This window comes from Oxyura jamaicensis, chromosome 1 (genome assembly GCF_011077185.1).
Source record: "Oxyura jamaicensis isolate SHBP4307 breed ruddy duck chromosome 1, BPBGC_Ojam_1.0, whole genome shotgun sequence".
In the NCBI taxonomy this organism is placed as follows: Eukaryota; Metazoa; Chordata; class Aves; order Anseriformes; family Anatidae; genus Oxyura; species Oxyura jamaicensis.
The window spans coordinates 184,775,443-184,791,891 of NC_048893.1; the positions used below are offsets into that span (position 1 = coordinate 184,775,443).

Sequence of the window (16,449 nt, forward strand, 5' to 3'; positions counted from 1 at the left end):
GGCTAAAAGAATTCCAGTGATGTTGTGCTCTGGAGAGTGATTCTGGGAAATGAAGATGTTTATGTGTGTTGCCAGTATCTTTGACTGACATTAACTGATGTGGCTATTCGCTCTGCAAGGACAATTGTGGGAACATTTTATGGAAGTGCCACAACAGGTCATTCTGGTAAAACTTCACAGTGAAAATTTTATACTGGAACAGAGGGGCAAATATTAAGGAAAGTGATAGCAATGTGTTTCCATTGGGTTCTGCACCACAGGGTCTGTTTGGTGTTCCAGAACTGAGCTGTCCAGAAGGATTTCAAGAAGCACAGGACAAAGCGTTGCAAGAATCAGAACAGCTAGTTCAGAAGGCATGTTCAACACCACCGGGACCTGAGATTGTAAAGATCTTTGATCAGCTTTCAGATGCCTTGTGCAGGGTAGCAGACTTGGTAAGTAACTTTGTTAATTATTACTTTATGCAATTTCTTTTAAACTGACTGGCATAACATATCTTTTAGAAAAGCATCATGCTTCCTCTGAAGAGAGCAGACCCAACCATCATACAGAAATCAGTTGATAATAAGTAGCTCACTGAAATTTTTGCCATTGGTTTTTATATTTGAATTTCTGTATGGTTTCAGTTGTCAAATCTCTCTCTCTCTCTTTTTTTTTTTTTTTTTAATATTTACTATGTCTTTTGTGCCAGGCACTTTTTCTTCCCGAAAGTACTTACACACTGTGCCAAGTCACTAATGTTCTTTTCTCTCATTTTTTAATATGGACTCTGACTATTTCCTCTTAATCTATCAATATATAACTCAAACACTGATGTCAGAGTTAATGGTCATAGTTTTGTATCAGTTTGCTGAGTTAAATTACTTTGGTTCTTCCTATGTGCTACTTTCAGATTTACATGTTCAAAGATGGCCTATGCTTGCAGAGCTTTATCTAGAAGCAACTTGGTGACCTCTGTTGGCAGGACTTTTGAGATCTGCCATTCAGCACCTACTCTGTCTCTACTTTACAGGGTTTTAAGCAGGCATTCTTGCCCTAAGTGAAACTCTTAAGTGTATTACATTCCTAAGGTTGCCTTTTCTACCAGACTGCAATTCTTCTATTAAACAACAACAAAAAAAGTTTCATGTACTTTCTGTAAAATCATGTTGAATGGCTTCAATGTATTCCTAATCTTTAATTGTTTACCCTTTGAATGCCAGAACCTACACTTGCCTTGAGTTCACATCAGCACCTATGGAAGCCTGTAGCCAGCCTTTTTAGCATCCTTCTAGCCTTCTGAACTCTGCTAAGTATTCAGAGACTTATTAAAAATGAGGATCAACAGGAGTGAAACAAAATATCTATTTTGAATCCAAAAGAACCTTAGGTTTTTCTCTTTAAGACTATTTCTTCTTACTAGCTAATAATCTCAAAGCATAACTTGGTGGTCTATACACAAGAGTAAAAAGGAGTTTGAAAACAAACCCTTTAACCACATTTTGGTGGTGTGCTTACTTAATATCTGTCAAGTTTACTTTTAATTTTTTTATAACATTTAAAGCTTTTGCAGTATCTCTGTTGGAAGAACTTTAAGGTACACACTGTACTAACACGGTTTTAAGAAGTGCATAGATTAAAGATATTTTTTTTGGAAAGAAACATTCACCATCTGGTTTAAAAGTTGTCAGCACTGTTCTCCAATAAACTTTATTTTTGAGAAAAAATATGCAAATTATACAAATAGATTGCACAGAACGGTATAAATAAACATTCAATTAAATAGAACTACTTCAGTGCAACTGTATTTATAATTAAAGATTTTAGTTAGTCTTTTTGCCTCACTGTTTTCTTCCTTTTACTCATGTCAGGCCGATTTTGTGAAAATTGCCCACCCTGACTTTGCGTTCAGAGAGGCCGCTGAAGAAGCTTGCAGGAACATTGGTACTATGGTAGAGAAGTACGTTTTCTTTATTCTTCTATGGCCATATACAATTTAAAAATTTACTGTATCTGTGGTAAGAGGGATCAAAAAAAATATGAAAGAAACAAAGTGTCAGTCTTGCTGTTACAGATAATCAAGAATTTAATTTCATTACAGTATCTAGTAAAAGGTTATTCTACTTCAGTGTTGTTTTACCTTCAGAACAGCGTTTAGGTTATCAGCTGACTCCATGTCATTAAAACTCGTCAAAGACTTAAAATTACTGACAGGCTGAGGGCTGTGCATATCCTTCATTCCCCACTGCGTTTCTGACCCAGTAATCAAGGTCAGCATACCTGCTTATAGTAAACCAGTCAGCAATCTGATGGAAGTAGTACTCTGGCACAGGAACAGTGAGCAGCAGGAAATTTTCTGAGATGGTAAGCTCTCAGTCTACTGCAGTGGCCTTACTGGCAGCCAGAAAGTTTACCTGATGGCAACCTTGGGCACAGGTTTCAAAATAAGCATTAGAAAACAGTTCTCACACTTTCATGCTCTCACCATGATTATCACTGTGTGTGGAAAACAGCTGCCAGGTTTGCTTGTATTTGCCACAAAATGCCATCCAGAAGGGTTTTCCTATCAGAAGCACAAGGTCTGTTTCCATGCCAGTTTGTCCACACATCCTTTGTATGTTAATTTTATACTTTTTCAGTGTTGTTGTGAACTTGAAAACATTTTGAAAATACAGTTTTTGGTTTTTTTGTTAAGATCTGACTTTGAATGAGTAATATCAAGAGACTGAAATGGTTTTTTTTTTGGTAGTGTATGATTCCTTTACTCTTGTCTTTCCAGATTAAATACAGATGTTGAACTGTGCCAGAGTTTGAGACAGCTGCTAGCTGATGAAGTTGTTATGAATTCCCTAGATCCAGAAACCAGGTACTTACTAATGTTCATAGACTTAGATGTTTAAATGGTATATATCATTCCTTCCTGAGCTAATAGTTTGTTTTATCCACTTAATTTACAAACTGGAAAGCATAACTTATCTCTGTGACAAATTTAGTGGTCACTACTAAATCACCTGTACATGAGTTAGGAAGTTTGTAGTTCTGCAGTCTTGGAGGATGTCTCTGTGACTGCAGAGCACAAGATATATTGTAATTGCATTACTGAGATCTTTTTTTTAAAAAAAAGAGCATTTAAGATTTTCTATAATATCATCTTGTTGAAAATGAGGTGCTCTTCTGTGGTATGTCAAAGTGTTTTAACAATACAAATAGGGAACAGACTTAAATAACTTGATTTCCATTTGAGTAAACTGAAATCAGTGGGCTTTATTCAGCCTGAGAATATCAGGTGTAATTCTTGATTTTTAGATTTAGTCCACTAGATAATTTTGTGATACATAATACCATCATTGATACTTCAGGAAAAAATGAGAACGTATTTATTCCTGGAACTTGTGAGTTGCAAGAGGAATTTTTATCTTTCAAAATCAGATTATCAGAATATTTACTTAAATCATACTTTATGATTGCTGTAAAATGTTTTATTAGCTGCTTATTCGGTTATAGTTTAGACTTAATTTTTCTCTGACATGGTTAGACAAGCTTAATGCCTAATGTTTACCCATTTTAAGATTAAGTTACTTTCTTCACCTTCTTTCCCAGTAATCAAAGATGGTAGTTTTGAAAAGGTCATTTTCTGATTATTTAGAATAAATGAAGTATAAAATTAAAAAGGTAATTTGCACAAATTGGTTAACCATCTGTATGAATGTTGTAGAATTATTTTTGAAAAATATTTTTAATGTGGGTGACTGAAATAGCTACAAAAGAAAAATCCTGTCACTGAGTAAACTATTCAGGGCCTAAAACATCAGGGGTCTGTGTCCATAATAAAAATACTCGTAACAGTGGAATAAATAATTGTATCCTCTAAAAGACATCAAACATAACTACTAAAGGTAAAAGCTGTGAAGAAATTATGCTTATCAATTGAGGCTGTTTTAACAGGGATTTACTGTATTTTTAGGCGAGTGGCAGAACTTTTTATGTTTGATTTTGAGATCAGTGGCATTCATTTGGATGAAGAAAAGGTAATTTTTTGCTACAATATATGAATAGAAATTTGCCTGACAATCAAAACCAGGTAATGAAATTTGCAGGGCATGAATCATGATCCTGGGCCAGTTAGATCACAGCTTCCCACTGTCCTCTGTGGAATTTTGTTTTCTCAAAAGTTGTGAATTCTGTCTGCTTTGAGTCACTTTTGTAATGTTTTTTAATGTTGTTTTACATGTTATTTGGCTGTTCTTTCCAGTTTGGCCCTAACCATTCCGTTCTCTGTTGAGGAGAGTTATAAGCAAGACTTGGAAACATGCATCCTTTGATTGGTGTCTGCATCAGATATAGAATTTTAAATAAGTGCTTAGCTGTCTGAGCAGCTCATTTACAGAGGGAGAAATGCAGCACCTTGTGCACTGTGATGACAGGTTGATCAAGTAGAGCATTTTAGAAGGAGTCAGGTGTGTGGTAGCCAGAGCTAACAAAACTAGAAGTTGAAAATTTCATGCACATTTGAATGTCTGGGCATGGTCTGATTATTTCTCTTGGAGCTTTTACATGTTTTTTTTGCAGTAGTGATGGATTTGCCAAAACTAGCAGCTTTCACTGTGATTTGTGGTATGGATGCTCTGTTGGGTGTCTGTTCATAGCTCATGTCCCTTTGTAAATTAATACCTTATTTATTTGAGTTGTACCCTCAAAAAAAGGTCTGTACAATGACTCTTTTACCAGATGTATGTGGTGAAGTTACTCTAAAAAGCATTGTTGTGATGGTGGTTTGCAAACTGAATGTGCTTCTAGAATATTTTCCTTACAATTACACTGTACAAAGAACAACTCTGAAACCTGTACTCTGGATTTTGTTTCTGATTTGCCATTTTCTTTTTTTTTACTTTGACAATCATCTTTGTGCTGCTTTATCCCCTTCCGTTGCCATTTCACTTGCCCTTTGTTTTTGCTTATTTTCCTCTTCTTCCCCTGCCTCTTCCACTTTTTCTCCTTAATTTACTTTTTCTCAGTGTTTCTGTTCACTCTCATTTCAGACCGTAGAATCCCTTCATAACTTGAAATTTACTTTTTCTTTTACAAAGAATTTGTGCATTTTAAAACAAAACTTAAAAGATGTGTCTTAAAGAGTAAAAATGGAATGAGAGGACAGGTCTGCAGGTTTTGTCATTTTTTTCACATTACCAAGTACATTGTGTCTGTACCCTCCACCTTTTCTTTTGAGCTATGAACCCACAGGCTATGGAGAGCATACTCTACTAACACAAGCCAGTTCACTGAAGCAAGTGAAGTATCTTTTAGTAGGGATAGATGTGTGAAATACTGTGCTGATGGTGTCAAAACACTAAATCACAAATTCCTCAGGGAAAGGTTGAAATAACATAAATGCCTTGTGGTCTGCAGAAAATACCGCAATACAAACAGTAACAAGAGAACTGTAATTCTGTATCTACTTAGATTTATTCAGGATGCTGGTAGGATTTCTCCCTCTTGATGGTGCTTCTTTCTTTCTCCTTGATATTTTACATGGCAATCAGATCAGTTATAGTTTTCTAAGCACTTATCAAGTAGTTAGCAAAGCCTATGTAAATTCTACCTAAACTCCAATATATGTTTTTTTACTGCTGAAACATAGGCACTTTCTTTTAAATTTCAATTCTGTATGAAATTATATATCTGATCTTTCTCTTGTTGACGTCTGCTGTATCTCAGGATTTTGTTGATGCTGTAGGTCTAATCATATTTGTAGTATTTTCTGCATAATTTCTGTGAAGGTTAAGGTTTTGGAAACTTTAGAGTCCTGTTTGAATTGTATCTTAAAATACCATATATTTTGTACTTTATTTTTCTTACAGCGCAAAAAAGCAGTCAACCTCAACATCAGAATCTTGGATTTATGTAATGAATTTCTGACAGGAACTCACCTTCCCAATAAGATTGACAAACACATTTTGCCAGAGCATATTCGCTATAATTTTACAGCGGAGGGCAATTACTTGCAAGTTTCTGGTCTGCATGCTGACTGTCCTGATGATCTGGTGAGTACTTCCCAAGTCTGTTCTGGCATACTCTATAGTGCATATCAGTTTTTCAAATTGTTATTCAGGCAAATGCATATGGTTTATGACTATAACGTTATGAGTAAAAAGGAAGAACTGTTTTAGAACATGGTAATCAATGGCAGCTGTGGCTATGGCAGGTATGAAATAGTGGAGGTGAAGTTCCTGAATGGATTAAGGAAGAAGAGAGGCAGAGTTCAGACCCTGGATTTCAGACAAACATACTTCAGCTTATTCAGTAAACTGGGAAGTGGGATCCCATGGGATGCAGCTCTGGAGGGTAAAGGAGCTCAGGAAATCTGTCAGTTCTTTAAAGACAGCATCTAAGGACAAAAATGATACAAGGATACCTGGTATCTGCTTATGCTGATACGTAGAAAGCCAGGCAGACTTAACAGGAGCCAGGCTGAGCAAGCAGGGAAGTCATGGCAGAGCTTCATCTCCAAAAGGCAGCAGACAGGAGGTGGAAGCAGGTACAAGGCACAAGGGAGCAATTCAGAAACACTGCCTGTACATGTAGGGATGGTATTAAGAAGACCAAAGCTCAGCTAGAGTAGAAAGTTGTAAAGGACATCAAAAGCAACAAGAAGAGCATCTACTGCTGCTTGAGGCTGAACAAGGAAAATGTGGGCTTAGTACTGAGTAAGGCAACTTAGTTACAGCAGACACAGTTAAGGCTGAGATGCCAATTGCTTTCTTTGCTTTAGTGTTCATCAACAAGGTCTTTGAGGCCTCTGTACTTATGAAAGAGTTCAAAGAGAAGAACAGCTAGCTGCAGATGTGGACCCAGTTTGGGATGACTTGAGAGAACTCAACCTGCACTAGTCCTTGGGGTCAGATGGGTGGCACCTAAGGGTTTGGAGAGAACTGGCTTGATGTCCTTGAAAGGCTTGATATCCCTGGCAGGCTGTGAAGACCAGGGAAAAACACCGGTGACTTGTGGAAATGAGATGTTCCACCCACAACATACTTGGAAACGGGAACTACAGGCAGTTTAATTTCACTTTGGTCCCTGGGGAGATAGATCAAGGAGCAGTCCAAGTTAGGAGTCCGTATTGACAACCAGATGTGTAAAAAAATTACTGATGTGATTAAATTCAGAGAGTAGTGATTAATGTGTTATACTCTCCTGGAAGGCTGGTAATGAAAGAGGTGTTGCAGGGGTCTGTCCTGGGGCCTGTCCTGTTTAACATCTTTGTCAATGATCTAGAGAAGGTGAAAGTGCTTGCACACCAGGTTTGCACATCCTATCAAATTAGGAGGAGTAGATCCAACAGGAACATTACATAATTCAAGAAGGACAAAGGCAAAGTTCTGCAGCTGGAAGGGAGAATTCCTGTCAGACATATGGGCTGGGACTGCCTGGCTGGGAGCAAGTCTGTGGACGAGGACCTGGGGTGGGTGGGCAGAAGCTGACTATGAGCCATCAGTGACTCAGGCAGCAAAGGTCAATGGCATCCAGGGTTCTATGAAGGGGCAAAGCCAGAGACTGAAGGAAAAGTTTACTTTTTTACTTTGCTTAGCACTCTATAGACCACATCTAGATTACTGCATCCAGTTTTGGACACCTCCTGCAACCCTCTCCAAGACATTGACAAGTTGTCAGTGGACTTTAGTGGAGGCCACCAAGATGGTCAGGAGATGATAAGTGAATTCACTGTGGGGAGAGCGAGGGGAGCTCCCAGCTTTGGGGGTGACCCTGCCAGCAGCCTGCCAGTACCTGTGAGGATGTCCTGGAGACAACGGAGCTCTTCACACTCATGTGTGGTGGGAGGACAAGTGACAACAGGCACAATCAGAAAGGAGAAATTCCAACTGGAGGAACTTCTTCCTTACATGTATAGCTAAGCAGTGCAACAGGCTGCCCAGAGAGGTGGTGCTGTCTCTCCATCCATGGGGATTTTGAACCCCCAACTGGATAAAGCTTTGTGTAACCTGGTCTTACCTCGTAGCTGATGGTGCTTTGTGCATGAGGTTGGACTAAAGACCTCCTCAGATCCCTTCCAACCTGAATTAGCCTGAATGATCCTATTTTAGTTATTGCTGATGATGCTTTTCTTAATAGAATTCATTTAGAAAGTGTTTGTTTATAAATTGGAAATGAATTTAGACTCTTTAAAATGTGACAGTGTTTTTCTAGTCTTCCAGATGTGACTTAAGGAATGTATGACAGCTCATCAGTGTTCTGTTTTCATTTACATAAAGCAATCAGGGTGACTCTGAAATCCTTTTTATCATGAAAAAGAGAAAAGCTGACTAGTAGAACTCAAGCTATAGCATTTATTCTCTGTAAGAAATGAAAATTTAATTAGAATTATGGCACTGAGGGGATGTAGATAAAGGAGTAATACTCATTGCAAGTCATCTATAAACTTGTCCTGAAAACAGTATGATCTGCAGAATTGCTGCTGAAGCTACAAGTAATAATACATCAATTAAAGAATGCAGTTCTCTGAGTCAGGTGTTTGGAGAAGCTCTTTGAAAATCATAAAATTTAGGTTGGATGGGATTTATGGAACTTGTCAGTTCAAGGCTGATCCCGTTCAGAGCAGGATCAAGCAGATCAGGTTGCTCAGGGCTATTTTCCAAGTGAGTTTTAAACACTTTCCAAGGATGGAGATTGCACTGTCTCTGGACAACCTGTACCCTAGTGTTTGACCACTCTCACTGTTATTTTTTTTCCTGGTATTAAATTATAAATTTTTACCTGCCACCTTGTGTCCATTACATCTCATCCTCCTGTTCTGCACCTCCAAGAGCCTGGCTGCACCTTCTCTTTGTTCTGCTGCTAAGTAGTTCAAGATTAAGATCTCTCCTGAGACTTTTCTTCTTTGGACTGGAGAATTGCAACTCTCTCAGCCTCCATACAGAGTCACATGCTCCAGTCCCTGAACAAACTGGTGTCCATGTGCTGGACCAACTCCACTTTGTGTTTTTCGTGTCCTGGGGAACCCAACTCTGAATTCAGTGCTCCAATTGTAGTCTGAAAGTACTAAATAGAGAGAAGTAATCACTTCCATGGCCCGGTTGGCTGCACTCTTTCTAGCAGAGCTCAGCATGCTGTTGACATTAGCTGCAAAGACTCACTGCTGACCGGTGTTCAAGGGAGGGGAAGTATCTCACATTTTTTAATGAAAGATTGGTGGAAGCAAATAGGTACAAAATGACTTGTGAATTATTATTGCCATATTTATTTAGTCTACAGTGTCCTCATGAGAGGGGAGCAAAGGGGCAGGTGATGATCTCCTCTCTTTGGTAAACGGTGATAGGAACCTGAGAGAATGGCATGGGGAGGGTCAGGCTGGGTGTGAGGGAAAGGCTCTACACCCAGAGGGTGGTCGGGCACTGGGACAGGCTCCCCAGGGCAGTGGTCACAGCATTGAGCCTGTCAGAGTTCAAGAAGCATTTGGACAACGCTTTCAGACACGTTTGACTTGGGGTGGTCCTGTGTGGAGCCAGGAGTTGGACCCAATGATCCTTGTGGGTCCCTTCCAACTCAGGATATTCTATGATGCTGTGATTCCAAACCCAGGGCCTGCATTCTTAGTGAGTATATGATCTACAAGAAAAGCTTATTTTGAAAGAAAGGAACCATAAGTTGTTGTCTTTCTTAAGCCTGTTTGATGTGTACAAAATAAAGATTTTCCTCAATTGGTTTGTGAAATACAAAAAGCATTTTACCAAGGTTGCTGAGGCTTGAGGTGACTTTTTTTGAGAGTTGTAATAAAAAGAAATAGGAGAAAGACAGATTGTCCGTGGGCAGTTGGACAGACTAATAGATTGCTGCTTCAAAAGAAATAAGGCTTTTTTCTTCCTCCTCTTTCTCTCCCCTGACCCCATCTCTGGTTCTTATCAGATCATTTCAGGAGCCAGTTTAACTGACATGCAGAGGACAATTTACCTTTCTTCGAGCTTATTTTCAGGGCTTTTAGTGAGTTAAGACAGCTCACAGAGAAACACAGAAGTTGTCACACGGAGAGAGGCCATGAGCAGAGAGGGGACTGTTGACAGGAGTAGAGAACAGGACCCTTTTTAGCAGACTTGAACGGTTCAGTTGTCTCATTGCATTTCCTCATTCCATCTTCAAGGGGTAAGAAAGCAGTAATTGTCAGGCAGTCGTAATTACTATTAGTAAAAAGTTGTAGGCCTTTTCTTACCACTATCAATGAAATACAGCTGTAATGCCAGATCTTCAATTGCATTGCATGTTTCCTGAAGAGTTATATTCTAGTAGTGTGACTTTTTTATTTCATATTAGGTGCGAGAAGCTGCTTACAAGATTTTTCTTTACCCAAATGCTGAGCAACTGAGTCGTTTAGAAGAACTGCTTGCTAGCCGAAACAGCCTGGCACAGCTGGTTGGGTACGACACCTTTGCCCACAGGGCTCTTCAGGGAACAATGGCCAAAAATCCAGGTATAAGGCATGTGGGGAAGGATATGCTGAGAAATCAAATGCTCTGTATTAGGTATGAAGTTAAAAGCTGCTTGTTTGTTTTGCTAAGTTTACACGTATTTGTCCCAGTGAAGTTTCTAGCTGCAGTTACACTTAGCTTTAGGCAGTACTCATGTTTTCAGTAAATGGCAATACTCAAATACTGAAAATACTAATATTGACTGGGGATCAGTGGTTTTGTTCAGAATTAATGTTCACTCCTTAGATTATGAATTTGCCATTATTCCAGCATATGACAAGGTAAATGTGGTACCAAATTATCCTGAAATGCTGGCACAGTGGTCAATAGTGTAGACCGTTTTGTTTGGGATGTTCTGATCTGAACTTAACACCTTTTAAGGGATAGAATCACTTTCTTTTTTTTTTTTTTTCCTGTTTTACTTCTAGAGACAGTAACACAGTTTCTGGAGAAGCTTTCTGACCAGTTGTCTAAAAGGTGTGTCTTTTTCACTAAGTTATTTTTGTAAGCACATTTTTATTCCAGGAACAGAGGGACTTGTGTACTTGAAAGTCAGTCATTGCTGCTTATTATGGGTTCTGATGAAATAAAAAGCAAAACTTTCTCAGAGATTTGAGAGGAGCTATTAGAATAAATTCTGTTATCAGAGAACAGCCAAGACTGAATATAGGTGATGTGCCAGGAAATTCAGGCAACAGCACACAAGTTTAAGTGTTGAAGGACACCTCTTATGTTCTCCCCATATGCACAACTCCATATATTTTACATGTGTGAGCAAATTTCTTTTTATCCTGCTTTCTTCCCTTAATTCCACACAGCACAAAATCGTTTCATCACTGTGTATTAATGGGCTCTGTTGTCACAAAGAGAATGCTTGGGATGGGCACAACCAGAGTAAGAGAGCCATGATTGAAGGTACCTGAATGAGGGATGCAGAAAGGAAAAGTTCTTTTACTGTAGTGTAAGGGCCCGTCATTTTATGGAGTAGTAACAATCTCCTGATGATAGGCTTTCATTAGGACAGACTATAATTTTATGTTGTATTACATTGCTCAAAAATCTTTCCTTAACACTTTCATCATAAAAATATTTCTTTCAGAACTCAGAAAGATTTTGAAATGATGACAAAGATGAAAATGAAGCTTAACCCCCAGAATTCAGTAAGTTAAATTTACATGTATGTTGTAATATTGTATAACCTTGTTTTACATGAAAAATAACTCAATTTTAGTCTACAACATGTAGCATGACTGCAAAGAGATACTTTCCATCTCTTCTTTTTAAATGGTTTTTGATTTCTTAGCTGCTATCAGTATTAAAACCAGCCACTGAGTGCAGGATGGCAGTTGGTTCATACAAAGTGATAATACTTTTTTTAATTAATGGACTCTTTTTTTTTTTTTCTTGAAATCTGGTATAAAGTCCCACTGCATATTTGAATAAGAAATGTGGTCTGAAATAATTTTTTTTTTTTTTTAAAAAAAACAGGTTTCAAATTGTGGAATATGCTACTATTTCTCATGATGAATTTAGCACTGAATGTTTTCCACTATGTTTTAAAGTTCTGTGACTTATAGAAACTGCAAAAATATGCAAAGGAAACAAAACGTTTACTTTGGGTTCACTTGTTGTCCATTATTGTAATTATAAGCTGGAATCCTCTTTCAGAAATTGATGCCGTGGGATCATCCTTACTACAGTGGCGTCCTCCGTGCTGAGAGGTAAGCTCCTCATGTTCCTGATTGTGATGTAAATGAGAGTCTTTATTTCATTCATTTCACTGAGGATAATGAAAGTCCTCAATGTAAACAGGATTTCCTTCTTTGAAGATGTACTTTAATATGAAAAAATAGAGACTATCCAAAGGGGCAGTTCTTTGCAACATTTCTTAGTGTTGGAATGCCTGTGAGGTTTTGGCTCTTCTGTTGTTTTGCGGGAAAGTAGTGGCCTTTGAAGACACAAGAGCACAAAACAGTTTCAGAACAGATAGAAAATCCTTGTTTTCATTTTGCTTTTAGCTCCTAGCTGAGCTGTAGTTATGTTTAAAAATAAATTTTGAATCACTGAGAATACAATCCAACTTCTCTTCATATTATAATTGTATTTTACTTCTTTACTGAACTTGCATCTATTTTCTTGCATCTTCTACAGACCTCAAACAGAAACTTAAGTAGATTTTCACTCTTCTTGGGTAGAATTAATTTTCATCTCTCTTGCAAAGATTGGGGAATAAGTCTGCAACACAAACTTAAATAGTCCTTGCAAGTAACGAGATGTCAGCTCTAAAAGGCAGGAACCCTGCACGTTGTGTTTATTAGATCAGCAGTGGTGACCTTTCAGATTTATGTTGTAAAAGATAATTTAAAAATGTGCTGCTCTTGCAAGAGGAGGAGGAAAAATCTGGACTTCGTTGCAGATTTGTACGTTTTTTGTTTTTGAATAAACTGAGTCTGGAAGTGTCTGATAGAGGAAGAAGTTTGCTCTGGATCAGAAAGCTGCAATAGTAGAGATGTGGCATTATGGAATGATTTCCACCAGTTGCACTGGCTGATTCACAGCCTTCTTGTACTTTGATACAGAGGCAATGGTTTTATGAGCAGCAAGTGTGATGTTGGATTTGCCTTTAGCTACCACACGTTCAGATGGGAGCTGATTTATGTGCAGCAGCATTCATGTCCTTGCAACATGCATAGACCTCAGTATGCAGGGGAGTGTGAGGGGTGTTTAGCTTCTGAGTTAGCTCACTGAAACTCATCTTGGAGCATGCAGCAATCGCAGCATATGCACAGATTGCTTTTTTGTGGTCTGGCTTGGGAAGTGGCAGCTTTTCATTTAAACTGGACAGGTAGCAAATATAGTTCTGTGAGTGTGAGAACAAAATCATGGTCATATTGGAGGAGTCAATGTCCACCTAGCTCTGAATCTCTTAACCATGAATAGTGATCTGTGGAAGAACACTGTGACACTTGCTCAAGGTACTATCTTGTCTTGTAGCTTACAGGTCTTTGCCTGATTGTTTGGTGTCTTCAAAACAGAAATTACATTCTAATGGGTAGTCCTTACTATTACTGTGAGATGTTGGTGACATTTATTTTCTCGTTTCCTATTTATTTTCTACATTCCTACAGTGTATCTCCCTGTCTTCAGACTTAACCGTGTCCCGTATAGGTTAGGGCGTTAAGTGTAGAAGTCTCAGTGTTTGTTTCTCCACCTGGGAGGAGCACCTTCTCATACTGCCTATACTGTCTCCTTTGTAGATGTTCTAATGAAGCTAGCCATTTTGTAATTGAGTTGCTGATGAGCACAAATAGATTATTCTTCTCATTTTGGCACTTAGGAAGGAAAGCATTTCCTTTCCTCGTGGAGCTTTGTGAAAGATCCAGGAAAGTGACTTTATTTCAAGAATAGCCTCAAAGCTCTCTGAAGGGAGAACTGAGGTAAAACAGACCAGGACATTGGTAGTGTATATTTGCTGTTTTATTGATTAAGCCAGCAAGTCTGGCAGCTGTGTCTGTGTGAAGAATCTCCTAAACGTATGTAGTTCCTCCCTGATTACAATGCAGGATTGGGGCCCAGCCTTTTTCTCCCTCTGGGTTGGGCAGGAGTATTTTCTTCTGGAAGCTGTTACAAGCATCTACAAGTCAGAGAAGGAAAAGCACTTTTCCTCTCCATCATGTACAGCAGTATTTTGCTAAAAAACAAGAGCTTGGGCTTTTTACAGTCCTGTTACCTCAGTGTTGTGTGTTCAGGAAAAGTTTCTGATCTGACAGTGTCTTAACAATGTTACATATTCGTTCTGCCCCTGTTGTAGATATTTAACTTACTGGCTAATAGATCATCAGCCCCTAACAGGAAAGCTTGGTTCTTCATTGCAAGTTACCAGTAGCTGTGCTTTATGAATGAAGCTAGCCAGGAATTAGAGACTATTCATAAAACAGCCAGAGGACAGGGATATACTCTTTTACGTCTTTGCCCTTAATGTGTTTTATTTGCCACTTATGATCTATTTAAGTGTCTTCTTATACCTTACACCTTCTTTGTCTTGTATTTGTACTTACCTCTGATGACACCCTTTCCTGAATTCCCCTCGGATGTTATGGTATTTTGAGGCCAACACTTCAGGAACTGCAAGATGAGAGCTGTGTGTCACAAAGCTTCTTACTGGCAGGAGTTTGATTTGGCTATTTGTTGTTACTCTCCCTTTCTAACTGAGCCAATTAACTTATAATACAAAATGATGTCTCTGAGTAAAATTATGTTGTTTTCCTTTTTTTCCCTGGGAAAATCATTTACCCTTTTTGACTTTTTAACGTATCATGTTTCATTTTATTTCTTTAGAAAATAATTTACTTAAATGTACTTATTGTATCTTATTCTTTTGCTTAATAACAAAATATGTTTTCAAACGAGATTTATCTGATATGAATTTCTTCCATTGTTATTATTCTTTGTTTAGTAGATGAACTATTTTGTTCTTTGAGTGTTTTTTTTTTTATTTTAAGAAATTTACTTTTAGCTTGGCGCCTTTTACAGAATGGACATGGTCAGGTGTGTAATGGTACTGTGCACAGCACATGGTTTACATTTTCATCTCTGTCATGTTTTGGGGCTCCCTAGTAGTTTGTGGAGTGGATTTCTGTATTGCTATCAATTTCATTTTATATTCTACCTTTCTTAGTAAATGTTTCTGTTTGAAAGGAAGCAAATGCATGCTTTTGGGTGTTTCTTTTTCATTGTGGCTCCAGCCAAAGTACGGAACCAGTTTCCTAGATACTGTCAGGTATGTAAGATGGCAATCTTTACCAACCTAGGTATAAAGCCAAGGATTTACAGGATTTTAGTTTTTGATTAAGTAACTTAGCAACATTCTAGTGCGTCACATATGTGCCTCTAAGGGATGAAAGATATATTAGATGTGACAGTGCCTATATCTGCTGAAATAGCTACACCATTCCCTAGTTTGGTCTGTACAACCATGTTTTCACACTGAAATGTTGTGAGCAAACACTGGACAATGTGATAATGATATGATCTATTACTTCTTTATTTTTTTATTTCTTCTCCAGATTTTGGTCAGCTACATCAGTTCTTCTCAAATTACACTAAAATTCATGGTATTTTTCTAATGTGTTTATTTTTTATCTGTATGGTGTATATTTTAAATGTATGTATATGTAGTTTATTCTAAACACGTTTATTCTGTATTACAGAAGGGTTAAGGAAACAAACCCTTTGTTAGACTCCTCAGAATTATTTTTAAGAGCTGGATATTTACTTCTGAAGAATGTAGAATATTCACATGCACTTGGACTATTGAATTTTGATGGTATTTGCTGTCATACCAAGTTGCTTCTGTTTTCTTCTTACTTCTTCAGTTGTTATAGAATATTCCTGCTGTTCACCCCACAAAACAGCAGGAGGAGCTCCAGACTTAAATCACAAAGTATGTTACTCTTTCTATAAACTCATCCACAAAAACTTTGTTTCTGTCAGCTTTCACCAAGTCTTTTCCCTGGAAACTTGATCCCACTTCAAAGAGTAAGTCTCCCATTGATGGTAACAGGATAGTTTACTTCCATTTTTTTTTTTTTTTTTTTTTTAATTATGTTAAGTAGCCTCTCTGGCTTTAAACCCACACTTAAAACAGCACGATGTTTTTGTAGTTCTAGTTTAAGTGGCACAGAAAATAGATGTCAGTATAAATGTACATTTGACAGAAACTGGAGACTGAAGTCTGAAAATCCATGGTAGTAGTATCTTAAAAGCAGATAGAGTAATTAGGAGAACCTCAAGAATTTTGGCAGGCTAAGTGTAATAAAACAGTAAATGCTAGAACATGCTTCAGCCCCTAACAAGTAAGAAGATGTCTGTCTAAAATGTATACTATAAAGTACTACCCTTGAGTTTTAGTGCAGGCAAGTACCGGAGTACTAATTAAATCCCATTACTTCTCAGTAAGTACTACTGCACCTATAAGTAATTCTCAAAGCCATGA

At 37.9% G+C, this 16,449-nt stretch overlaps 1 protein-coding gene across 1 annotated transcript in view; it reads left to right on the forward strand.

The window, feature by feature from the left end:
• MIPEP (mitochondrial intermediate peptidase) overlaps positions 1-16,449 on the forward strand; it is a 73,110-nt gene that overhangs the window by 1,633 nt on the left and 55,028 nt on the right. The window contains exons 2-10 of the mRNA XM_035326263.1: positions 261-434; positions 1,851-1,939; positions 2,759-2,845; positions 3,944-4,007; positions 5,838-6,020; positions 10,300-10,456; positions 10,883-10,931; positions 11,554-11,614; positions 12,123-12,175. Of these exons, the coding sequence (XP_035182154.1) occupies positions 261-434; positions 1,851-1,939; positions 2,759-2,845; positions 3,944-4,007; positions 5,838-6,020; positions 10,300-10,456; positions 10,883-10,931; positions 11,554-11,614; positions 12,123-12,175 (917 nt within the window). The remainder of the gene's footprint in view (positions 1-260; positions 435-1,850; positions 1,940-2,758; positions 2,846-3,943; positions 4,008-5,837; positions 6,021-10,299; positions 10,457-10,882; positions 10,932-11,553; positions 11,615-12,122; positions 12,176-16,449) is intronic.